At 42.8% G+C, this 27500-nt stretch overlaps 1 protein-coding gene across 1 annotated transcript; it reads right to left on the minus strand.

The window, feature by feature from the left end:
* Positions 1-3454: 3454 nt before the first annotated feature.
* On the minus strand, positions 3455-5857 carry LOC311118795 (toll-like receptor 13; the record flags this gene model as incomplete). Its single annotated transcript, XM_084193577.1, has 2 exons — positions 3455-3695; positions 3792-5857. The coding sequence occupies 2 exons, from the start codon at positions 5855-5857 to the stop codon at positions 3455-3457; spliced, it is 2307 nt and encodes a 768-aa protein (XP_084049703.1).
* Between the last annotated feature and the right edge of the window lie 21643 nt (positions 5858-27500).

Consider the following 27500-nt stretch of genomic DNA (forward strand, 5'->3'; position numbering starts at 1 on the left):
GAGGGGACGGGAGAAGGGAAGAGAGAGAGAGAGGGTGAGTGATGTGATGTAGAGAGAGAGAGAGAGAGGAGAGAGATGCAGAGGAAGAGAGAGAGAGAGTGTGTGAGAGACAGAGAGAGAGAGAGTGAGACAGAGAGAGATGATAGAGAGAGAGAGAGAGACAAAATAATGGTGTTCCAAAAAAGGTCCAGTTGCCAGGACCACAAATACAAATTCCATCTAGACACCGTTGCCCTAGAGCACACAAAAAACTATACATACCTCGGCCTAAACATCAGCGCCACAGGTAACTTCCACAAAGCTGTGAACGATCTGAGAGACAAGGCAAGAAGGGCCTTCTATGCCATCAATAGGAACATACAATTTGACATACCAATTAGGATCTGGCTAAAAATACTTGAATCAGTTATAGAACCCATTGCCCTTTATGGTTTCTGAGGTCTGGGGTCCGCTCACCAACCAAGAATTCACAAAATGGGACAAACACCAAATTGAGACTCTGCATGCAGAATTCTGCAAAAACATTGTCGTGTATTGAGATTATGACGTTGTTAAATGTTTTTTAAGTGGAACTGAAAGAATGTTGATTTTAGTATCAAGAGGGAATGTTTTAGTGTAACGTCACATACAACAGACAGGAAGTGTGTTGTAGACAGGGGAGACTGGTGATTGGCCAGAAGAGGGAGCATCTTTTTGCATTGTTTATAAGTAGGGGGAAAACCGAAGGAGAAGGCAGAACGGCCATGGCAATCTGGACGCCGTTCTCCAGACACCGCGGGTCTGTAACTTATGCTGTAACCTTGTGATATTAATAAAAGCCTCTAATCATTGTGCAGCATAAGCGGACTCTTGTTGACAGCAATAATTGCCACCATTCACCCGATACGACAACATCCTCCGTGTACAACGTAAAACACCAAATAATGCTGCAGAGAGCAGAATTAGGCCAATACCTGCTAATTATCAAAATCCAGAAAAGAGCCGTTAAATTCTATAACCACTTAAAAGGAAGCGATTCCCAAACCTTCCATAACAAAGCCATCACCTACAGAGAGATGAACTTGGAGAAGAGTCCCCTAAGTAAGCTTGTCCTGGGCCTCTGTTCACAAACACAAACAGACCCCACACAGCCCCAGGACAACAACAACAACAACAACAACAACAACACAATTAGACCCAACCAAATCTGAGAAAACAAAAAGAGAATTACTGACACATTGGAAAGAACAAACAAAAAAACAGAGCAAACTAGAATGCTATTTGGCCCTAAACAGAGAGTACACAGTGCAGAATACCTGACCACGTGACTGACCCAAACTTAAGGAAAGCTTTGACTATGTACAGACTCAGTGAGCATAGCCTTGCTATTGAGAAAGGCCGCCGTAGGCAGACCTGGCTCTCAAGAGAAGACAGGCTATGTGCACACTGCCCACAAAATGAGGTGGAAACTGAGCTGCACTTCCTAACCTGCCAAATGTATGACCATATTAGAGACACATATTTTCCCTCAGATTACAGCGATCCACAAAGAATTCGAAAACAAACCCAATTTTGAAAACTCCCTTATCTACTGGGTGAAAACCACAGTGTGCCATCACAGCTGCAAGATTTGTGACCTGTTGCCACAAGAAAAGGGCAACCAGTGAAGAACAAACACCATTGTAAATACAACCCATATTTATGTTTATTTATTTTCCCATTTGTACTTTAACTATTTGCACATTGTTACAACACTGTATATATACATAATATGACATTTGAAATGTCTTTATTCTTTTGAAACTTCTGAGTGTAATGTTTACTGTTAATATTTATTGTTTATTTCACTTTTGTTTACTATCTACTTCACTTGCTTTGGCAATGTTAACATATGTTTCCCATGCCAATACAGCCTTAAATTGAAATTGAATTGAGAGAGAGAGAGAGAGAGAGAGAGAGAGAGAGAGAGAGAGAGAGAGAGAGAGAGAGAGAGAGAGAGAGAGAGAGAGAAAGAGAGAGAGAGAGAGAGAGAGAGAGAGAGACAGAGAGAGAGAGAGAGGGAGTGTGTGAGAGACAGAGAGAGACAATGACCCAACCACCTCCAGGCCTTGTAAGGGCTAGTTTTACCAAGAAGGAGAGAGTGATGGTTTGCTGCATCAGAGGACCTGGCCTCCACAATTCTCCGACCTCAACCAAATTGAGATGGTTTGGGATGAGTCGGACCGCAGAGTGAAAGGAAAAGCAGCCAACAAGTGCTCAGCATTTGTGGGAACTCCTTCAAGACTGTTGGAAAAGCATTCTAGGTGAAAGCTGGTTGAGAGAATACCAATGAGTGTGCAAAGCTGTCATCAAGGCAAAGGGTGGCTTTTTGAAGAACCTCAAATATAAAATATATTTTGATTTGTTTAACACTTTTTTGGTTACTACATGATTCCAGCCAACTTGACACAGCTGTGGGAAGCATTGGAGTCAACATGGGCCAGCATCCCTGTGGAACGCATTCGTCACCTTGTGGAGTCCATGCCCTGACGAATTGAATCTATTCTGAGGGCAAAAGGGGCTGCAACGCAATATTGGGAAGGTGTTCTTAATGTTTTGTCCAGTCAGTGACATTTATGGAGATAGCGTGCCCTCTAGTGGTAGACTTGCCACTCTACACCCTGGAATTGCGACGTCAGATGGAGCCTTGTTGTACGTTAGCGCACTCCGTTCTACAGCTCTTGGAGGTCTGCATCGTCGTGCTTGCCTTGTAATCATTGGTGGTTCAAGCCCCACTGTTTATTATAAAGGCTGGAAGGATAGTGTGTGTATCTAAAATTACATCTAGATCATCATGTGAATTGAATCTAGCAAACTCGCCAGCTAGCTTAGTTAGATATCTTCATCAGAGTGTTTTTCTTCATTAGCTTGTCAGCTAGCTAGCATTAGTTATCTTCATTAGCTTGTCAGCTAGCTAGCATTAGTTATCTTTATTAGCTTGTCAGCTAGCTAGCATTAGCTAACAAGTGGTTTGCTAGTTCAAATGAAGCATAACTGACAAAGGAAAGGTGTGACTATTATCGACTTTTATTCATCATAAGCATTAGAACATTACAAGTGAAAAGGGTTTCCCCCCCACAAATTAACAACAAAAAATACGGTAGGACACTATTTGTTTTAATAATTGTACATTTTATCTTACTTGAAGAAGAAAAACACCAATGATATTAGGTAAAGCTAAGAAAGTTAATAAGCAAACTGATAGCAAACTTATTTTAGCAACATATCTGCAGTCAGTGGCCCACTTCACATTTTGCTCAATATTTTTCTAGCTGGGTAGGCATATAGCTATATGCAAGTAAATTAGCTGAGTTTCTAATTATAAGATGTATTAGCATTTGTCAATAACTTGAAGTCGTGTTTATATCACAACATTTCTGATAAAGTTCAGAACATATACTGTAGGTTAAAGGTTATTACATTTAGTTTATGTCTGTCACTGTCTCTCCACCCCGGTGAGGATTGGGTTCTCCTCAGCAGGGCAGTCCCTGGTCTCCAGAGCCACCTGTAGTTTCTGCCAGAAGACCCCGGTGTACTCCCCTGCTCTGGGCCAGCTCAGGTAGGTCTGTCTCTTCAGCAGCCTCCTCATGCGGTGGTAGGGAGAGAGCTGCTGGTCTGGGATCTCCTCCAGAAACACCAGGATCAACACATCCTTCTGCTCATCAAACAGACGGAAGCTGGAGAGTAAAGTAGAAAGTCATTATGAAGTACGGTATATGTGTGTATGAGTGTACACGTGTACTGTATAGGTAATTGAAGATTGTCGGACCCACCTGGCCACCTGTATCTCTCTGGAGCACCACTCACTCTCCAGATAGTTTCGGCTGATCACACAGATGGTCTTGCGGCTCCCGTAGATGGCGTCTGTGATGTTTTCTATGATGGGTTTGCCTGGCTGGAAGTCCCGGTGGTGCAGACACAGCCTCCAGCCCTGCTGCCCCTCCAGCTCCGGCAGCAGCTCCCTCAGGACCCAGGGCTCATCGTGGGCGTTGTAGGAGACGAAGGCGTCGTACTGATTAGCTGCACGCCTGTTCCTCCGCTTGGTGTCGTAGAGATAAGCCAGGAAGAGGTAGTAGACATAGACAACTTGCCATCTCAGGAGATGGTAGATGAAGGACGCCAGCAGGGTGAGGAGGACCAGAGAAGTGGTGGACAGGAAGTAGAAGAAGCCTATGTCCACTGAACACGGACGGGTGTCAAGGTCCAACAGTTTAGTGCCCCTCAGATTGTCTGGATAGCTGCAGTTAGAGTCATGGGCATCACCAACTTGCGTTTGGTTGTTGTCCTCCACCCAACGGATGAACCAAGCATTTCTACAGTCACATATGAAAGGGTTATTGTTAATTTTCAAGGATGTTAAGGCAGGGAGAGAACGTATCACTGTCTCATTGATTTCTCTAATCTGGTTGTTTCCCAACAGCAAAAATGCAACTTGAGATAGATTGGCTAGTATGAGGAAATCCAAAGACTGAAGTTGGGATTTGGACAGATATAGTCTGCTGAGTTTTGGCATTGGGAAAAACAGCTCTGGAGCGAGGGTTGAGAACACATTGCTGCTGATGTCAAGGTACCTCAACTGGGGGGTGTGAATGAATGTGTCTGGGTGCAGAGACTTAATATTCAGATACCCTGCCCTGAATTCTGATAAAGATTTCAGACCCTCAAGAAAGTTTGATGGTATATTATCCATCCGTTGGCTGAAGATATATAGAATCTTGAGCGATGTCAGGTGATAGAAGGGTGGAGGGTGGAGCTTCTCATCTGTTTCATATTTGATATGATTGGAAGAAATAATGAGGCTGGTTAAGCATGTTAGTCCTCTGAACACCCGGTCTCTAGTTTCAGTTTGAGTGATTCTATTTGCTGAAAGAGTAAGGCTTCTAAGGTTGACCATCACCTCAAATGCTCCATCTTCTATGCTGCTAATTTGATTGTTGAATAAAAGCAATTCCTTGAGGGATTGTAAGCTTTTAAAGTCTTCTTTTCTGACAGAACTAAGTTTATTGCCTCGCAAATCCAAGAGCTCTAGTTTTTGCAAACCGTCCTTGAAAGCATCACTCAAGGCCAGGATTTGGTTTGTTCCGATTTTAAGGACCTTTAAGGACTTCAAATCCTGGAAAACACAACTTTCGAGTTGAGGGATTATGTTTTTGTAAAGGAAGAGTTGTATGAGTCCAGTAAGATTGGCAAAATCCGAGCAGCCTAGTTTATTGATTCTATTGAAGCTGAGATCCAGGACTTCCAGAGTGGGGAGATTCCTTATGGCTTTTGGCACAGATGAAAGCATGTTGTGTCCCAATTCCAGATTTCTCAGCTGCTTCATTGTCCGGAATGAAGAGTCAGACAGATCGATCAGATTCATATATTGCATTCCCAGATCTGTCACCTGGGTGCAGGACTGCAGAAGTTCCGCAGAAACAAAACTGATGTTGTTATATCTAAATTGGAGCATTCTCAGTGTAGGTATGTGGCAGGCAATATTGGTGAGAACCTTTGTATGGGCAGACATCTCTATTCCTAAATGAGAAAGTATCAGAGATTCTAACAGGGAGTCGAAGCTCCGCAGCAACATGCTCATACCCTCCAGAGACATGTGGATTCCACTCATGTCAAGACTCGACACGTTCCTCAGAAAAGACCTGTCTGCCACATCCCATTGCATGCTTCCATTATGGCCACAGTAGGCTAGGTTTAACTTCTGAAGGTTTGGAAAAACACTTGCTGTGACGATGAAGATGTCCAATGGATTCCCAGACACATCAAGCTCTCTCAGCCCTATGGAATTGTTTGATATTTCCCTTGATCGAAAACTGGTAAATCCATTCCTCCCAATGTACATCTTCTGTAAATGTGGTAATTGTATAATGGGCTGAACCTTCTTTAGACAATGCAGTTTATTGTTCGATAAGTTCACTACATGTAATCCAGAGAGAGGCCAAAAGGATGACGACCCAATAGTTGTGATCAGGTTGTTATTCAGATGTAGCGCCGAGAGGTTGGCCAGGCCCTGGAACATGTGGTCTGAAAGGGTGGTGATTTTGTTATGCCCCAGGTCTAGCCCCTGCAGAGCCACAAGGCATAGGAATGCTCCGTCTTCAACACGAGAGATCACGTTACTGGACGCGTTCAAGAATTTGAGGACCGATAGATCTTTAAAGTCAAACACTTCGATTTTTGAAATTGAATTAATAGAAACGTCTAAAGATCTGACTATCGGTGGAATGTCTTCTGGTATGGTTAGGAGGTTCCTGTTATCACAGAGTACTTTCATGTTAACAGTGACGTTGGCATCATATATTCTGCAGTGTTTCAGTGAGTATCCCCTTACTGGATCAACAAGGACCCAGACATACAGCAGAAAGCAGAAACAGACCGCAGAAAAATACCCACTTTCCCTTCCTGGTGTGGTCATCTTGAGTTTCAGGATCTTCCTCATTAAGGCTAACGTTTAACTGATAGGTGTCTTCAGTTTATACTTCAGATCTAAAGTAGACAAAAAGAGACACATACTTTAAGGTGTTTGAGAGACATACAGTGCCTTGAAAACTATTCACCATCTTGTTTTTACTGATCTACACAACTTTTCCTCAAGTAGTTTTTCTTTCAGTGTTAAAAGAGTACCGATACACAGTATCAAAAGCAAACATGTAATATTTGAACTACCTCTAATCCAATGTCTTCATTTACCTTACAAAACATTTGCTGTATCGTGGTAGAAAATGTGTTTACACAGGCAGCCCAATTCTGATATTTCGGCCAATTATGGGTAAAAGAGCTGATCTGATTGGTCAAAAGACCAATTAGTGAAAAAAGATCCACATTGGGCTGCCTGTGTAAACATAGCCTAAAGCTTTATGCTAACATACACACAAACTAGAGGAGAGGAGGTAGACAGAGGTAGACAGAGGTAGACAGTAGACAGAGGTAGACAGAGGTAGACAGAGGTAGACAGAGGTAGACAGAGGTAGGCAGAGGTAGACAGAGGTAGACAGAGGTAGACAGAGGTAAATGTTGGTAAAAGCAATATTCTCGAAGAGAGATAACATTGTCTGGACAAAGACACTACATCACACAGGAGATAAGCAAGGTAAAACAGCAATGTAGATAAAATATCTTAAATAGTATGGATTTTTTTACTCACATTTGTCAGAAGAAGTCAAATCATCTTTTGTAGAGCGCTTTCCCCAACAGCACAGGACTGTGGTTAGGGACAGATAGCTGTAGCTTTGCCTGGTTCAATAAAGGAACACCATATTTGTGTTAATATATAAATAATCTGAATGAGGAACTGAGAAAGAGTTAGAGAACAAACATAGACTGTCATGCCCTGGCTCTGGGACTCTGTTATGTTGAGCCAGGGTGTGTAGTTTCTATGTGTTTGTGTTCTGTGTTTAAGTTCTAGTTCATGTGTATCTATGTTGGCCGGGGTGGTTCTCAATCAGAGGCAACGTGAATCAGCTGTTGCTTGTTGTCTCTGATTGGGAACCATACTTAGGCAGCCGTTTGGCAGTAGTGTATTGTGGGATCTTGTTCCGTGTTGGTTTGTGTAGGTAACCAAGGACTTCACGTTATCGTTTTGTTTCGTGTGGTGAAATAAATAAAGTATGTTCACTTATCGCGCTGCGCATTGGTCCACTTCCTTCAGCGATCGTGACATAGACGATCAGGTGATGAAAAACACAACACAATTCTAAGTCAGATTCAAAATCTCAGAGACAGTAATACTATTTTATATAACAAAGATTTATTATAAAAACAAGATAATACTACAGTATACAATGAAAGATTGTCAAATGATCAGCTAATGAAGTAATTAGCAAGGTAAGGGGCAGGTAGCGTTCTCCTGGCATCCACCAAACCTAGATTTGTCCGTCAGACTCCCAGATGGTGAAGCGTGATTCCTCACTCCAGAGAACGCGTTTCCACTGCTCCAAAGTCCAATGGCGGTGAGCTTAGGCTTGTGTGTGGCTGCTCTGAAGTTCCTGACGAACAGTTCTTGTGCTGACGTTGCTTCTAGAGGCAGTTTGGAAATTGGTAGTATTTGTATTTATTAAGGATCCCCATTACTCTTCCTGGGGTCCTGCAACATTAAGGCAGTTATATACAATTTAAAATATTACATAACATTATATTTCATAACACTTTACCTAAAACATTTAGTGTGTTCCCTCAGGCCACTACTCCACTATCACATATTTACAATACAACATCCATGTGTACGTGTGTGTAGAGTGAGTGTCTATATGTATGTGTTTATGTGCCTATGTTTGTGTTGCTTCACAGTCCCCACTGTTCCACAAGGTGTATTTGTACCTGTTTTATAAATCTGATTATACTGCTTGCATCAGTTACCTGATGTGGAATAGAGTTCCATGTAGTCATGGCTCTATGTAGTACTGTGCGCCTCCCATAGTCTGTTCTGGACTTGGGGATTGTGAAGAGACCTCTGGTGGCATGTCTTGTGGGGTATGCATGGGTGTCCGAGCTCGGTACATTCAGCTTGTCAACAACTCTTACAAAAACAAGTAGTGATGAAGTCAATCTTTCTTCCACTTTGAGCCATGAGAGATTGACATGCATGTCATTAATGTTAGCTCTACATGTACTTTTAAGGGCCAGCCGTGCTGACCTGTTCTGAGCCAACTGCAATTTTCCCAAGTCCCTCTTTGTGGCACCTGACCACACTACTGAACAGTAGTCTAGGTGCGACAAAACTGGAGCCTGTAGGATCTGCCTTGTTGATAATGTTGTTAAGAAGGCAGAGCAGCGCTTTATTATGGACAGACTTCTCCCCATCTTAGCTACTGTTGTATCAATATGCTTTGACCATGACAGTTTACAATCCAGGGTTACTCCAAGCAGTTTAGTCACCACAACTTGCTCAATTTCCACATTATTCATTACGAGATGTAGTTGAGGTTTAGGGTTTAGTGAATGATTTGTCCTAAATACAATGCTTTTAGTTTAGGAAATATTTAGGACTAACTTATTCCTTGCTACCCATTCCGAAACTAACTGCAGCTCTTTGTTAAGTTTTGCAGTTATTTCAGTTGCTGTAGTAGCTGACGTGTATAGTTTTGAGTCATCCGCATACATAGACACACTGGCTTAACTCAAAGCCAGTGGCATGTCGTTAGTAAATATGGAAAAAATAAAGGGGCCTAGACAACTGCCCTGGGGAATTTCTGATTCTACCTGGATTATGCTTGAGAGGCTTCCATTAAAGAACACCCTCTGTGTTCTGTTGGACAAGTAACTCTTTATCCACATTATAGCAGGGGGTGTAAAGCCATAACACATACGTTTTTCCAGCACCAGGCTATGATCGATAATGTCAAAAGCTGCATTGAAGTCTAACAAGACAGCCCCCACAATCATTTTGTCATCAATTTCTCTTAGCCAATCATCAGTCATTTGGGTAAGTGCTGTGCTTGTTGAGTGTCCTTCCCTATAAGCATGCCGAAAGTCTGTTGTCAGTTTGTTCACTGTGAAATAGCATTGTATCTGGTCAAACACCATTTTATCCAGAAGTTACTAAGGGTTGGTAACAGGCTGATTGGTCAGCTATTTGAGCCAGTAAAGGGGGCTTTACTATTCTTGGGTAGCGGAATGACTTTAGCTTCCCTCCAGGCCTGAGGGCATACAGTGGCTTGCGAAAGTATTCACCCCCCTTGGAATTTTTCCTATTTTGTTGTCTTACAACCTGGAATTAAAATGGATTTTTTGGGGGGGGGTTGTATCATTTGATTTACACAATATGCCTACCACTTTGAAGATGCAAAATACTTTTTTGTGTGAAACAAACAAGAAATAAGACAAAAAAACAGAAAACTTGAGCGTGCAACGTGCATAACTATTACAACTAGATAAAGCAAAGCAGTGCGATAAAAACAACAACAACACATAGTTACATATGGAATAAACGAAAACAAAACGTACAGTCAATAACACAATAGAACAATTTATATACAGTTTGTGCAAATGTAGTAAGTTATGGAGGTAAGGCAATAAATAGGCCATAGTGCAAAATAATTACAATTTAGTATTAACACTGGAGTGATAGATGTGCAGAAGATGATGTGTAAATAGAGATACTGGGGTGCAAATGAGCAAAATAAATAACAATGTAAATAACAATATGGGGATGAGGTAGTTGGGTGGGCTAATTACAGATGGGCTGTGTACAGGTGCAGTGATCAGTAAGCTTCTCTGACAACTGATGCTTAAAGTTAGTGAGGGAGATAAGTGTCTCCAGCTTCAGAGATTTTTGCAGTTCGTTCCAGTCATTTGCAGCAGAGAACTGGAAGGAATGGCGGCCAAAGGAGGTGTTGGTTTTGGGTATGACCAGTGAGATATACCTGCTGGAGCGCAGACTACGGGTGGGTGTTGCTATGGTGACCAATGATCTAAGATAAGGCGGGGATTTGCCTAGAAGTGATTTATAGATGACCTGGAGCCAGTGGGTTTGGCGACTAGTGAGGGCCAGCCAACGAGAGCATACAGGTCACAATGGTGGGTAGTGTATGGGGCTTTGGTGACAAAACGGATGGCACTGTGATAGACTACATCCAATTTTCTGAGTAGAGTGTTGGAGGCTATTTTGTAAATGACATCGCCGAAGTCAAGGATCGGTAGGATAGTCAGTTTTACGAGGGCATGTTTAGCAGCATGAGTGAAGGAGGCTTTGTTGCGAAATAGGAAGCGGATTCTAGATTTAACTTTGGATTGGAGATGCTTAATGTGAGTCTGGAAGGAGAGTTTACGGTCTAACCAGACACCTAGGTATTTGTAGTTGTCCACATATTCTAAGTCAGACCCGCCGAGAGTAGTGATTCTAGTCGGGCGGGCGTGTGTAAGCAGCGTTCGATTGAAGAGCATGCATTTCGTTTTACTAGTGTTTAAGAGCAGTTGGAGGCTACAGAAGGAGTGTTGTATGGCATTGAAGCTTGTTTGGAGGTTTGTTAACACAGTGTCCAATGAAGGGCCAGATGTATACAAAATGGTGTCGTCTGCGTAGAGGTGGATCTGAGAGTCACCAGCAGCAAAAGCGACATCATTGATATACACAGAGAATAGAGTCGGCCCGAGAATTGAACCCTGTGGCACCCCCATAGAGACTGCCAGAGGTCCAGATAACAGGCCCTCCGATTTGACACATTGAACTCTATCTGAGAAGTAGTTGGTGAACCAGGCGAGGTAGTCATTTGAGAAACCAAGGCTATTTAGTCTGCCAATAAGAATGCTGTGATTGACAGAGTCAAAAGCCTTGGCCAGGTCGATGAAGACGGCTGCACAGTACTGTCTTTTATCGATCGCGGTTATTATATCGTTTAGGACCTTGAGCGTGGCTGAGGTGCACCCATGACCAGCTCGGAAACCAGATTGCATAGCGGAGAAGGTACGGTGGGATTCGGAATGGTCGGTGATCTGTTTGTTAACTAGGCTTTCAAATACTTTCGAAAGGCAGGGCAGGATGGATATAGGTCTGTAACAGTTTGGATCTAGTGTGTCACCCCCTTTGAAGAGGGGGATGACCACGGCAGCTTTCCAATCTCTGGGGATCTCAGACGATACGAAAGAGAGGTTGAACAGGCTAGTAATAGGTGTTGCGACATTTTCTGTGGCTAGTTTTAGAAAGAAAGGGTCCAGATTGTCTAGTCCAGATGATTTGTAGGGGTCCAGATTTAGCAGCTCTTTCATGACATCAGCTATCTGAATTTGGGTGAAGGAGAAGCGGGGGGTGGGCATGGGAAAGTTGCAGCGGAGGTTGCAGAACTGGTGGCCGGGGGAGGGGTAGCCAGGTGGAACGCATGGCCAGCCATAGATAAATGCTTGTTGAAATCCTCGATTATCGTAGATTTATCGGTGGTGACAGTGTTTCCTAGCCTCAGTACAGTGGGTAGCTGGGAGGAGGTGCTCTTATTTTCCATGGACTTTACAGTGTTCCAAAACCTTTTGGAGTTAGTGCTACAGGATGCAAATTTCTGTTTGAAAAAGCTAGCCTTTGCTTTCCTAATTGATTGTGTATATTGGTTCCTGACTTCCCTGAAAAGTTGCATACCGCGGGGGCTGTTCGATGCTAATGCAGTACGCCACAGGATGTTTTTGTGCTGGTCAAGGGCAGTCAAGTCTGGGGTGAACCAGGGGCTATATCTGTTCTTAGTTCTGATTTTTTTGAATGGGGCATGCTTATTTAAGATGGAGAGGAAAGCACTTTTGAAGAACATCCAGGCATCTTCTACTGACGGAATGAGGTCAATATCCATCCAGCATACCCGGGCCAGGTCAATTAGAAAGGCCTGCTCACTGAAGTGTTTTAGGGAGCGTTTGACAGTGATGAGGGATGTTCGTTTGACCGCGGACCCATTACGGACGCAGGCAATGAGGCAGTGATTGCTGAAATCCTGGTTGAAGACAGCAGAGGTGTATTTAGAGGGTAAATTAGTCAGGATGATATCTATGAGGGTGCCCATGTTTACGGATTTAGGGTTGTACCTGGTAGGTTCCTTGATCATTTGTGTGAGATTGAGGGCATCTAGTTTAGATTGTAGGACGGCCATATCCCAGTTTAGGTCACCAAGCAATACAAACTCTGAGGATAGATATGGGGCAAGCAATTCACATATGGTGTCCAGGGCATCCCACACAGAGACACAGAGACACAGACAGACAGACATACAGACAGACAGACAAACAGAGACACATACAGACATACAGACAGACAGACAGACAGACAGACAGACGAACAAAGACACACACAGACAGACAGACAGGGCTAAGACAACAACTGGTAATGGCGATGAAAGTTTGGGCTGAGGCTAAACAGATAAACAGGATGGGGTTCAGTGTAAAGGAACAGTCCAGCAGGCATTAGCTGTGTAGCTGAGTGATCATAAGGTCCAGTGAACAGCACTAAGTAAGTCCGGGAGCAGATTGTAGGCTGCTAAAGCACAGGCGAGCAGGAGGCACGGCTGTTGATTGCGTGTACTTGCGGGCCGGGGCTAGCAGATGGATCTTCGTGGTCGTCGCAATGGGAAGCCTGTTGAAACCACATCAGACGATTACGTCGGCAGACCAGTCGTGATGGATCGGCGGGGCTCCGTGTTGACACTAGGAGGTCCTGTCCGGTTGACAGAGAGGTAGATAGCCAGGAGATGGGCCTGGCTCGAGGCTAGCTCAAGGCTAACTGGTACATTGGGAAGTTGATATTAGCCACAACAGCCATTCGGTTGCAGCTAGCTAGTTGCGATGGTCTGGTGTTAAGGTCCAGTGATTCCCGCAGAAAATCCGATATGCTCTGGGTCGATAGCACGCTGTGCAGCCTGGCCGATAATTGTCCAGGCTAGAGCTGGCTGGTAGGTAGTGCAGGCCATGGACAGTGGTGAAGACCGCTAACGGTGGCTAATAACAAGTAGCTAGTTAGCCGGCTAGCTGGGTAGTTTCAGCCGTAGGTTCTTGATAATAATAAAGACATAATAGAATCCGTTCCACATTGGGTGAGGCGGGTTGCAGGTTGCACAAAAGTATATTTAGTTAAAGGATGGAAAGTGAGATAGAGAAATATATACAAATAAAAGACAAAAAACAAAATAAACAGGCTATTTACACGAGGACACAACACAATGCCGCACTACTACGCCATCTTGGTTAGTTAAGATTTTCCTGCTGGAAGGTTGTTACGTGAATCATTTAACAAACTATTTCAGTGTCTCTGTGCGTCTCCCAAAAGGTTGTAAGTCTTTTGGGATTTAAATAACGGACAGAGTCCCGATCTGCATAGTCAGAGTCCTTTATTCATTGAGAATTCCGAAACAAAATGGTGGTGCAATCCTTTTATACACATAAGTAATACGAAAAATCCTGCCCCCCCCCCCGCAGGTGCAGATATCGCATCCTCCCTAAATTGGGAGGCCCCTTTATCTTGGTTTAGACAGTTCTCCATTGTTGTCTGGTCTAACTCTTACTCACATTGCTAAATAGTAGCTCAATGGTAGCTTACTGGTCCTACACTCACACATTTCTAACACATTATACACAGTTTCAGGGTGTAATAATTAGTCAATAATAATTAATCTATCAATCCACCCTTTGACTAAATATTACGCACATACAAAATATATGTTGTTATAGAAATGAATCACACTCATTGAAGTATATAAGTTGGTTTGCATATAAAAACATTAAAAAGTGTCTCATTCAATACAGGTTCATCAGGGTTACCCCATGATTAAAAGCGTAATGTTACTCTTTAGCAATGGTACCTAACCTGTTTACCCACTATCTGGAAACAACAGTCTAAGCCTATAGTGAAGAACATTTGCTTCATCACATCCTGCAATATTGATTAATTAGTACATCATACTTAAAACAAGACTTTAATACACAAAGGTCATTACAATAACTTTTAAACTAGAGATTTGTAGTTCTAGGTTAACATCCAATCACAGCTCTTCGTTAGATTTTCACTGCATCCTTCACACATTAGAACTAAGAAAAGTTTCATCCAGTCTCAAACTATCTGAATCGTCGTCATCCTCCACCAAGCCTGGTAGGTCATATCCTTCATTCCTTAGGTCGGAGTCCGGGATTGGGCCGTATCTCACCATCTGTTGGGAAACTGCCTTCTCCATCGCCTTGCTCACCAACCCTCGGACACAGGGAATAAGACAACATCCACAAAGAACAAGCATACCCATAGAAGCTATAGCTGCACCCAGAATAGTTACAACAATAGTTTTCCATTTACCAAATATGTTATCAAACCAACCGTTTAGGGAGCTATCAATACCAGAGTTCTCAGCCAGTTCGTTCGCCAGCGTGGTGAGTCCCTGAAGCGCTTTGGTCACGGACCCGTCCGGTGCTGTATTGTTGGGGATGAAAGTACAGCACATAGATCCAAACAGAACACAAACTCTGCCCCGCTCAGCCAAAAGCATATCTAAAGCTATTCTATTCTGCCATGCCATTAAGCTAGTTGCCACTGTCTACTCAGCCAATCCCTTTATTGCATCACGAGTGTGATTTATACATTTTGCTGGTTATAGTAAATATAATTTATCCAATCTACGTTTTTATTAATTGTTGACCACCAGAAAAGACTTGATTCAAACCCAGCTGCGATCTGATTCCTAGCTTTGAATTCTTCTGGAACCCCTCGAGGTACTCCTATCCCATCAATATATATCCTTTCATCAAAGGATCCCGGGAGGAGGTCCCGCTTTCTACGTGACAACTCACCAGTCTCTGACACGTTTGATTGTTTGATGAGAGTGAAGGGCATTACCAGCTGAGCTAGCGCACAGGTTCCTGTCCAATTAGTATGTAGGTGAGGCCACAGTCTGTCATCACCACACAACCACCAGATGTCAGCACGGGCCTGGTTTTGGTTCCTAAAATCCTCTGGCTGCAACAAAGAGGAGAGATTAGTCATGGTCTCTTTAGTTGTGACATTCTCTGTGTGGGAGCAGGAGCTAAGATGCCCTACCCTGTATCCTATCTTATCAGTCCTAGAGAAACAATAGTAAGACTCCCCTGAGACTTCAAACGGAGGTAACCTAGGTCGGGGTGACTTTGTTATCGGGGGATACAGATAGTGCAAGTTACTACAAGACTCCTTCACCACATTCCCAGGTGGCTTGAACAATTTAATCATGCAAGATAAACCTGATGGAGAGTTAAAGCCCGTCAAGGGGAACGGAGTAGTTGTTAACCTTGGTTTGGCTGTCCCACAGGCATAACAGTCCTCTTTAGACATAGTTATTGCCGTATACTGAATCCATTCCAACCACAGGTTAGGATCCCTATACCCCGTCTCCACCTGTACTACTTCCTTCAGGTCTATAGTTTGCACTATCTTCACCACAGCCCCAGTCTCACTACCTCCCTCAGAGAGGTTTACTCTATAAGGTGCCCCAGTTGAAGAGGATATCTCACTTGTCAGGTCTGTAACATCTGCTGGGTTGATTACTACCCAGAAAGCCACTAATGGGTCTCCACAACATTTGCGGTCAAATCCTATGTACCACATTCCCTCATCCGTAGCCTTTACCTGTTTTAGTGTAAATCGGACTTTCAGACAGTACCTACCCTTATATGGGTCGCACTGCCATTTCTGGTAATTCCCTACTTTCACAATACTCCACCTGTCCTTAAACTGTGTATGGAGATTGACATATCCCCCTCGCTCGGTATGAGCAACTACATGGTCCCAGGATGTACATGGTGACATACATATATATCTCCCATCCTTTACGATACTACCAGCCAGTAGTCCCCAACTTCCCAACTGGTCCGCAAAGACCTCAAAGGTGATGTCCTTCCCTACAGTCCCTAGTACTTATCCTTTCCCTACGTCTAGCTGTCTCCTATGCCTTCGTAGACTGTGCTCAGGTATTATTTTATCAACTTGTGTTAGGTTAACTACTACTTCTGGCGGATCAGGAGCGTTTGAGTGTGTTAGGAATATGGCCCCCACAATCAGACAGCTACCTACCGTCAGGAGACCTGTGAATCCCCACCCTCGCCCTGAGAACATGTCAGACGCCAGAGGCCAACCCATTGCTTTACCTTCTATCGAACTCACACAGGGATGATCAGACAGGGTAAGGGAATCTTCGTTAAGGAGCCAACCCCCGAGCCCTAGTGGTGATCGGTTCTTTCTCCTAACTCTGTGTTTGTTCGTCAGGTGTAGCTAGCTGGGTTTACCTTTTTACAGTGTGTGACATGCACCCAGGTGGATCTTTCCGCAATTCTTACAGCGAAGGCCGTCACCAACAGGACCTGATATGGACCTTCCCAACGGGGCTGCTTCCAGTCTTTCTTCTTCAAGGATTGGATCCACACCCAGTCACCTGGTTGGATGGAGTGGGTTACCTTCTCCTTTAGTTCTCCTGTGGGGCACAAAATCTTTGACATACGTGTTTGGTTAATGAACAGTCTTCTCATGTGTTCTGCCAACGTGTCTTCTACTGCTATGTCTGCCTGTTCTGGCATCCTGTAAGGTCTTCCAAACCCTTTCTCAAAGGGGGACAATCCATTCTTATCTGGCGTTATTCTGATAGTCATTAGTACGATTGGCAGACATTGTACCCAATTCCTTCCTGTGCTCATGTGAGTTTTTCGTAATCTAGCCTCAATTGTCTGATTCGTGCGTTCGATAAGTCCAGCCGATTTCGGGCTATACGAACAATGCTTCTTCATGTTTATTTGTAACTTCTGTCCAATATTATATATTACTTATATTACTCATATATATATATATATATATATATATATATATATATATATATATATATATATATATTACTCCATTATCAGAAAAAATAGTTTCTGGAAGGCCGAACCTTGGTATTATATCCTGGCATATTGCTTTTGCTACTGTTATAGCATCTGCCGAGGAGGTAGGGAAAGCTTCTACCCATTTAGTGTATTTTTCTATTATAGTCAAACACCACTTCTTTCCCTCACTCCTGGTCAGCTCTATAAAGTCAATTTCTAATTGTTGAAAGGGGTACTTAGCCGGAGGGTACTCACCCAGAGGTGCCCTTTGTCTGCCCTGGTGATTACTTTGAGCACAGATAACACATCTTGAACAAAAGTTTTTTTAATAATTTGTAATCCCATATGCAACAAAGTGTTGTCTAATCTGCTCTACCATCCCTCCGGTTGACACATGGCTCTGCCCGTGTGTCAATATTGCAGCATATCTAAACAGTGATTTCGGGAGAATTGGTAAGCTGTCTTTGACCCATATTCCTTCCTTATTTACTGCGCCTTGCTTTAACCATCTGTGAACTTCCTTAATTGGGGCCCTACTGTAGCTCTCTATAAGTAGATCTTTGTCTATCGAAACTTCCTCTATTGACAGCTGTCTGGAACCAGATAAGTGTTTTGACCCAGCCTTCTTAGCTTCCTCATCTGCCTTTGCATTCCCCAAAGTAATGCTATCCTTCCCTGTAGTAGACGCCTCACACTTACATATTGCGAGCTTTTTTGGTAATAGTACTGCATCTAGGAGGTCAAGAATCAACTCTGCATGTGTTATTGGTTTACCCGAAGTCGTAACCATTCCTCTATTCTTCCACTGGGCAGCAAAGACGTGTACAGTATTAAAGGCATATGCACTGTCGGTATAGATAGTTATAACCTTCCCTTTACCCAGTTGGCATGCTTTTGTTAATGCCACTATCTCTGCCTGTTGGGCAGAGTAGTTTCTTGGTAAGGGTTCAGCAGCTAGAACCTCGTTCTCTGTCACTACAGCATAACCAGTTGCATCGGTGCCATCAGGATTCTTCCTAGAAGATCCATCAACAAACATTGTTACTTCACAACATGGTATAGCTAAGTCTGTTAAGTCAGGCCTGGGTAGTACTATTTTTTCAGTTTCTTCAATACAGTTATGGGGACTACCATCATTCACAACTGGAACCAATGTTGCAGGATTCAGCATTGTACATCGTTCAATAGTTAGATTTGGCATGTTCAGCAATCTTATCATACAAGATAGGTGTCGTGCTGGTGACATGTACGCCATCTTGTGTTCCAATAGCAGAATTGACACTGCATGTTGAACTTTTAAGGTTAGATCATGGTATATGACTATTGAAGCTGAGTCCTGCACTTCATTAGCAGCTGCCACAACTGATAGCAAACAGACAGGCATTGCCTGAGCCACCTCATCAAGTCTTGAAGAAAAATATGCTACCGGTTTATTTTTGTCCCCATGTTTTTGTGTCAGTACTGATGTCATATATCCCTCTCTACAATCCACAGTTTGAGTGAATGGTCTGTCATATCTAGGGAACGCCAGCACCGTTGAAGAGGTCAATAATTGCTTAATTTCCTCAAATTGCAAATCAGCCTCGTTATTCCAGATTATTTTATCATGTGCTGCCATAGCTTTTCCATAGATAAGATCACTCAATTTTCCAGTGTGTAATGCATAATGGGGAATCCATGCTCGACAGTAATTAATCATTCCCAAAAAGCTCATCATTTGTTTCTTATTCAGAGGTTTAGGAGCTTCTAATATTGCTGTTTTTCTTGAGGAGTTTAGGGTTCTCCCATCCTGCGTTATCGTGTGACCTAGATATATTACCTCTTTCTGCCAGAGTTGTAGTTTCTTTTTACTGTCCTTGTGCCCTTGTCCTGCCATAAAAGTTAACAACTGGAGAGTATCCTTTTTACACCCCTCCTTCGAGGGGTTTGCTACCAGTATATCATCGACATATATCAAAATTTGGCTCCCCTCTTGGGGTTCAAACATTCCCAGGTTACGTGTGATAGCCTGGGATTTTTTTTTAGGACTTTCCGAATAACCTTGTGGAAGTCTCGAGTATGTGTATTTCTGACCTTTGAAGGTAAAGCCAAACCATCCTTGACTATCATGATGTACAGGTATACTAAAGAAAGCATTAGCTATGTCTATCACAGTAAAGGAAGAATGTTCTGGTTTCAATTGGTTCAATAGAGTGTGTGGGTCTGGAACACAGGGTGCTCTTGGAATTCTGTTCTTATTTACCCCCTGTAGGTCCATTACCATTCGCCAATCATTGCTTGGAGCTGCCTTCTTTACTGGAAATACAGGTGAGTTACACTGTGCCTCATCCCCCGGGATTACCACTCCACCTTTGAGTAAGTGGTCAAATGTGGGAGTAATCCCTATAATGGCTTCTGGTTTCATTGGATATTGTTTTTGGTATGGCCTATGGTTTGACCGCGGAACCACCTGGACTGGAGTTACTCCCTTAATTAACCCCACATCGGCTGGTCCCTTAGACCACATCTCTAGAGGTACAATCTCAAGGTCTCTTTCTTGTTCCTCTGTGAGGAAAATATCTGGTCATCAATTATCACATCCTATGTCTAGGTGCACAGCGGGTGTGCAACCTGCTCTCCAATTCAACTTCCTACGATATCGGCCGGTTGATTGGCTATGTTGGTCCCCGTTAGGAGCAGTCTGCCAGTCTTTAACATACTTTGCCTGTGTCACCCATTTCCCCAGATCTAACCACTCCTCTTGAGCTTCCTTTGCCAAGGAGACATGTGGGCTCCATCTCTCTCTATATAATTGCTGACTCTGTGGCCCCAATTCAACTTCTGCTGCTGCATGGGTGTCATCATAATGAAACCATTTCAAGCCTATTGTCCTTTCTGTGGTTTTAAACAGACCTTCCTCATATTCTTTACTAGGGCCAGAGTGTGTATTATACCACAGAGTACAATGTAAGTCATCCTCTGTCATTTTAGGTGAGTCAGGTACTAGGGTTTTAGTCAAGTCTACTAAGGTCTTTGGTATGTCTGAGTTACCTCCCCTCAACAGGTCCTGGCTATACCAATAACATGGTTCCCCTTTACCACTTACAACCATATTATCCTTTATCACATGAGCCTGCATTCCCCTCACTGTCGGTCTTACTTCTATGTTTAACTGCGTCATCTCATCTCTTCCCAATAGATTAACAGGACACTGTACTGAAATCAGTACAGGGAGAGTAGCTTCACTCCCTGTCTTTACATTTTTCAGTGTTACTGGCGCAGACAGTTGTTCAATACCTTTATGACCAGAGGCTGATCGCACTATAATTTTTTCTCCATTAATGTCAATTCCCTCTGGTGCATTATCTTTACAAATACAGGTTCGGTCTGCCCCGGTATCACAGAGAAATGTTATCTTTTTACCCATTACTGTCAATGTTAGGTATGGTTTCTGTTCCTGTTGTAATGCCAAATCTACAAGAGACAGATCAAACACCTCCAGTTCTCTCTCCTGCTTCTCCTGATTTCTCTCTTCCTCCCACTCTAGTCATGCCTCCTCTTCTTCCTCTGATTCTAGCTTTCTCCCCCTGTCTCTTTAAGGAACACCTGGGATAGGATAAAGTAATCCTTCTAAAGTAATCCTTCTTCCTCAAAGGAAGGTGGGGCCGGTGGGGGGGCGACATTATTCCCCTGCACTCTCCTTCTCCTCCCTACGTATTCATCATCTGGATTTTCTCTCCATGCCTGGTCTGCCAAGTTTGGATATAACCTTTCTGCCCTCTGCTCTGGGGAGGCACGGAGACCTCAACCTTCACTTTTCTTTCACTCTCACTCACTTCTCTTTTCTTGCTGCCTTCTAGCTTTTACTAGCCACACCCTGGCTGTTTCTAAGCCCTCTCTTTTCTGTTTCTTTAGATCAGTACCACAATTTACATGCATTTGTTTAATCATGGTTGCCAGTTTAATTACATAAAGTCGCCCAGTAAAGCCATATTTCTTTCTCCAAATATGCCCATAATACACATTTCGTTTGTCTCGCAATTCCATGAATTTCTCGTCCCCAGTAAATTCTGGGACCTCTTGTGAGGATTTGCCCCCCATGGTTAGTACTGTTAAAAATCCCTTAGCCACCTCTTCTATATAACAAGTCAATATAACAAGTAACTCAAAACAGCTTCACACCACAACACCTGGAATCACCCCTTCCTGTATATGTAATCTTGACTAGTCCCCCAGAATTATATCATACTTTACGGAGGATTTTATCCCCACAATGTAATCTTGATAATTCATGACAGTCTCATACAACAGGAATGGGTTCTCCCTCCTCTATACAACCACCTGGAATTATTCATAGATGTGACTTTTGAGCAAACATTAGGTCTCACACATATACAACCTTCCTTACATGATTATTGGTTTACACCATCGGTAACCCGGAGTTTGTAAGGCTCCAGAACGGATAGAGTTACAGCAAAATCTACAGTTGTTTGTGACTTTTGACTTTACTAATATTCTATTTCTCACACATGCTATTTTAATTCCTTCTGGTGTACTTTTTGTATTTGTTTAACCCGGATTATTTGTTGACTGTTCTATAATCTCTTACAGGTTACATCCCATAGGTGTACTTTTAATAGTTCCTTCTATTTCAACACCGGGTAGTTTATTTTGGTAATGGCCTATTACCGTGAATCGTTACGGACCCACCAACATTTCACTTAAAATGGCTACGCATTGATCAATTTGCTACTTTTCAATATTTTAGCAAGTTCTCAAATCAATTTCACCAAGTCATGAATAAAGAGATTCAATGTAGGTTTGGATTCCGTCACCGTCTCTGTCATTAATCAGGTGTCCTCTGGCCTGTTTTAACCCTTAATGTCAAAGGGCAGGACTTTCTATTTACGAATGTATCATTCGCCCGTCAACGGTTTTCAGAGTTACCTGGAATGACAGAAGCAGGGTATTGGAATCCGGCTCAGAAGGACCAAGCTGTTACGTGAATTATTTAACAAACTATTTCAGTGTCTCTGTGCGTCTCCCAAAAGGTTGTAAGTCTTTTGGGATTTAAATAACGGACAGAGTCCCGATCTGCATAGTCAAAGTCCTTTATTCATTGAGAATTCCGAAACAAAATGGTGGTACAATCCTTTTATACACATAAGTCATACGAAAAATCCTGCCCCCCCACCCCCAGGCGGCCTGTATTTTTCCACTATACACATCTTGTAAGCACACACACACCTCGGCTCAGCTCATGTTTTCCTCTGCTCTCCTGACCATCACTGTTCTTATCTTTTCCCACTCCTTGCTCGGCCAGGTGCAGATATCGCATCCTCCCTAAATTGGGAGGCCCCTTTATCTTGGTTTAGACAGTTCTCCATTGTTGTCTGGTCTAACTCTTACTCACATTGCTAAATAGTAGCTCACTGGTAGCTTACTGGTCCTACACTCACACATTTCTAACACATTATACACAGTTTCAGGGTGTAATAATTAGTCATTAATAATTAATCTATCAAAGGTGAACCTCCGTCCCAGTCTCAAATCTCTGGATAACAGAAACAGGTTTCCCTCAAGAATTTCCCTGTATTTAGCGCCATCCATCATTCCTTCAATTCTGACCAGTTTCCCAGTCCCTGCCACCACCATGCTTCACTGTGGGGATGGTGTTCTCGTGGTGATTAGAGGTGTTGGGTTTGCGCCAGACATAGCGTTTTCCATGATGGCCAAAAAGCTCAATTTTAGTCTCATCTGACCAGAGTATTTACATTTACAGTCATTTAGCAGACACTCTTATCCAGAGCAACTTACAGTTAGTGAGTGCATACATTATTATTTTTTCATACTGGCCCCCTGTGGGAATCGAACCCACAACCCTGGCGTTGCAAACGCCATGCTCTACCAATTGAGCTACATCCCTGCCGGCCATTCCCTCCCCTACCCTGGACGACGCTGGGCCAATTGTGCGCCGCCCATGGGTCTCCCGTTCGCGGCCGGCTACGACAGAGCCTGGATTCGAACCAGGATCTCTAGTGGCACAGCTAGCACTGCGATGCAGTGCCTTAGACCACTGCGCCACTCGGGACACACACCTTCTTACATGTGTTTGGGAAGTCTCCCACATGCCTTTTGGTGAACACCAAATGTGTTGCTTATTTTTCTTCTTTAAGCAATGTTTTTTTTCTGGCCACTCTTCCGTAAAGCCCAGCTCTGTGGAGTGTACGGTTTAAAGTGGTCCTATGGACAGATACTCCAGTCTCCACTGTGGAGCTTTGCAGCTCCTTCAGGGTTATCTTTGGTCTCTTTGTTGCCTCTCTGATTAATGCCCTCCTTGCCTGGTCCGTGAGTTTTGGTGGGCGGCCCTCTCTTGGCAGGTTTGTTGTGGTACCATATTCTTTCCATTTTTTAATAATGGATTTAATGGTGCTCCGTGGGATGTTCAAAGTTTCTGATATTTTTTTATAACCCAACCCTGATCTGTACTTCCACAACTTTGTTCCTGACCTGTTTGGAGAGCTCCTTGGTCTTCTTGGTGCCGCTTGCTTGGTGGTGCCCCTTGCTTAGTGGTGTTGCAGACTCTGGGGCCTCTTTGTATGTCCATTACATGAAATAAAAATAAAAATCAATTTAAATTACAGGTTGCAATGCAACAAAATAAGAAAACGCCAAGGGGGATGAATACTTTTGCAAGGCACTGTACAATTTCTAGTAGGCTTAAATTGAAGATGTGGCAAATAGGAGTGGCAATATCATCCGCTATTGTCCTGAATTCTTGTCTTTCATAATTTGGTCAGATATACTTGGATGTGTAGTGTCAGCGTTTGTTGCTGGCATGTCATACCTAAGTTTGCTTATCTTGCCAATGAAGAAGTCATTCAAGTAGTTGGCAATATCAGTGGGTTTTGTGGTGAATGAGCCATCTGATTCAATGAATGATGGCCCTGAGTTTGCCTTTTTTCCCCAAAATATAGTTTAAGGTACTCCAAAGCTTTTTACTATCATTCTTTATATCATTTATTTTTGTTACATAGTGTAGTTCATTTTTATTTAGTTTAGTCACATGATTTCTTAATTTGCAGTACCTTTGCCAATCATTTGGGCTGCCAGACTTATTTGCCATACCTTTTGCCTCATCCCTCTCAACCATACAATTTTTCAATTCCTTATCAATCCAAGGGGATTTAACAATTTTTACAGTCATTTTCTTAATGGGTGCATGCTTATTAGTAACTGGAATAAGCAATTTCGTAAATGTGTCAAGTGCAGCATCTGGTTGCTCCTCATTACACACCACAGACCAGGAAATATTCTTTACATCATCAACATATTAATCAGTACAAAACTTATTGTATGACCTCTTATAAACTATATTAGGCCCAGCCTTTGGAACTTTGGTTTTCCTAGATATGGCTACTATATTGTGATCTCTACATCCGATGGATTTGGATACTGCTTTAAAGCAAATTTCTGCAGCATTAGTAAAGATGTGATCAATACATGTTGATGATTTTATTCCTGTGCTGTTTGTAAATACCCTGGTAGGTTGACTGACAACCTGAACCAGGTTGCAGGCACTGGTTACAGTTTGACGTTTTTTCATGAGAGGGCAGCTTGATGAGAGCCAGTCAATATTTACATCACCCAGAAAATGTAAGGTGACAGAACACCGTTCATTCTAAGGTGACAGAACACTGTTCATTGTAAGGTGACAGAACACCGTTCATTCTAAGGTGACAGAACACTGTTCATTGTAAGGTGACAGAACACTGTTCATTCTAAGGTGACAGAACACCGCTCATTGTAAGGTGACAGAACACTGTTCATTCTAAGGTGACAGAACACTGTTCATTCTAAGGTGACAGAACACCGTTCATTCTAAGGTGACAGAACATGTTCATTGTAAGGTGACAGAACACTGTTCATTGTAAGGTGACAGAACACTGTTCATTGTAAGGTGACAGAACAAAGTTCATTGTAAGGTGACAGAACACCGCTCATTGTAAGGTGACAGAACACCACTCATTGTAAGGTGACAGAACACCGTTCATTGTAAGGTGAAAGAACACTGTTCATTCTAAGGTGACAGAACACCGCTCATTGTAAGGTGACAGAACACTGTTCATTGTAAGGTGACAGAACACCGTTCATTGTAAGGTGACAGAACACCGTTCATTCTAAGGTGACAGAACACTGTTCATTGTAAGGTGACAGAACACCGTTCATTGTAAGGTGACAGAACACCGCTCATTGTAAGGTGACAGAACACCACTCATTGTAAGGTGACGGAACACCACTCATTGTAAGGTGACAGAACACCACTCATTGTAAGGTGACAGAACACCACTCATTGTAAGGTGACAGAACACCGTTCATTGTAAGGTGACGGAACACCACTCATTGTAAGGTGACAGAACATGTCACAAGCAGAAATGTGGTCAGCCTAGCATAGTTTCAGCCTAATTGTCCCACTGAAGAGCTATTCTCCTCTGAGATAAAATAACTATCATTAACAGGTCTCACCACAGAGCTAGGATGAAAGGAGAAACGCTCTCTGAAAGTGACTGTTTTCTGCTGATGATTGTGAGTAAAAGTGCTATAGATTTTTAAATGTATGCCATTTAGCAGACGCTTTTATGCTCTGTGTGAAACGGGTTCAATATGCTGTGTGAAACAGGGTTAAAAAATGCTGTGTGAAACAGGGTTCAATATGCTGTGTGAAACAGGGTTCAATATGCTGTGTGAAACAGGGTTAAAAAATGCTGTGTGAAACAGGGTACAATATGCTGTGTGTGAAACAGGGTTCAATACGCTGTGTGTGAAACAGGGTTCAATATGATGTGTGTGAAACAGGGTTCAATACGCTGTGTGTGAAACAGGGTTCAATATGCTGTGTGTGAAACAGGGTTCAATACGCTGTGTGTGAAACAGGGTTCAATACGCTGTGTGTGAAACAGGGTTCAATATGATGTGTGTGAAACAGGGTTCAATACGCTGTCTGTGAAACAGGGTTCAATATGATGTGTGTGAAACAGGGTTCAATACGCTGTGTGTGAAACAGGGTTCAATACGCTGTGTGTGAAACAGGGTTCAATATGATGTGTGTGAAACAGGGTTCAATATGATGTGTGTGAAACAGGGTTCAATACGCTGTGTGTGAAACAGGGTTCAATACGCTGTGTGTGAAACAGGGTTCAATATGATGTGTGTGAAACAGGGTTCAATATGATGTGTGTGAAACAGGGTTCAATATGATGTGTGTGAACACACTCATGAAGAAGTTCCACTTCCACACGGAGCAACAAAGAAGAATGAACACTGAGAGAGAATTGACATTGATTCAAGAAATTAAGACAAATAAGCAAAATAAATGAATTTGGAATTTATTAGAATAATGATAAAAAGTTAAATATGTTAAATGCTAACGGTTGGAAACAAATATATAGTGGAAGATGTTATTAAAGGGTGATTAGAGTAATGCAGTAAAAGGGTTAACAATGTTATAATGTTGTTTGCTTTAAGGTACAGTGCATTCGGAAAGTATTCAGAATCCTTAGTTTTTTCCACTTTTTGTTACTTTACAGCCTTTTTCTAAAATTGATTAAATTGTTTTTTCCCCTCATCAATCTACACACAACACCCCATAATGAGAAAGCAAAAACAGGTTTTTAGAAATGTTTGCAAATTTGTAAAAAATAAATAAAATAAAAATACATTGATTACAGCCTCGAGTGTTCTTGGGTATGACGCTACAAGCTTGGCACACCTATATTTGGGGAGTTTCTCCAATTCTTCTCTGCAGATCCTCTCAAGCTCTGTCAGGTTGGGTGGGGAGCGTCGCTGCACAGCTATTTTCAGGTCTCTCCAGAGATGTTCGATCGGGTTCAAGTCCGGGCTTTGGCTGGGCCACTCAAGGACATTCAGAGACTTGTCCCGAAGCCACTCCTGCATTGTCTTGGCTGTGTGCTTAGGGTTGTTGTCCTGTCTGAGGTCCTGAGTGCTCTGGAGCAGGTTTTCATCAAGGATCTCTCTGTACTTTGCTCCGTTCATCTTTCCTTTGATGCTGACTAGTCTACCAGTCCCATCTCTACAGAGAAACTCTGGAGCTCTGTCAAAGTGACCATCGGGTTCTTGGTCACCTCCCTGATCAAGGCCCTTCTATCCCGATTGCTCAGTTTGGCCGGGCGGCCAGCTCTAGGAAGAGTCTTGGTGGTTCCAAACTT

Source organism: Coregonus lavaretus (assembly GCF_964263955.1).
Source record: "Coregonus lavaretus genome assembly, contig: HAP1_SCAFFOLD_5473, whole genome shotgun sequence".
NCBI lineage: Eukaryota > Metazoa > Chordata > Actinopteri > Salmoniformes > Salmonidae > Coregonus > Coregonus lavaretus.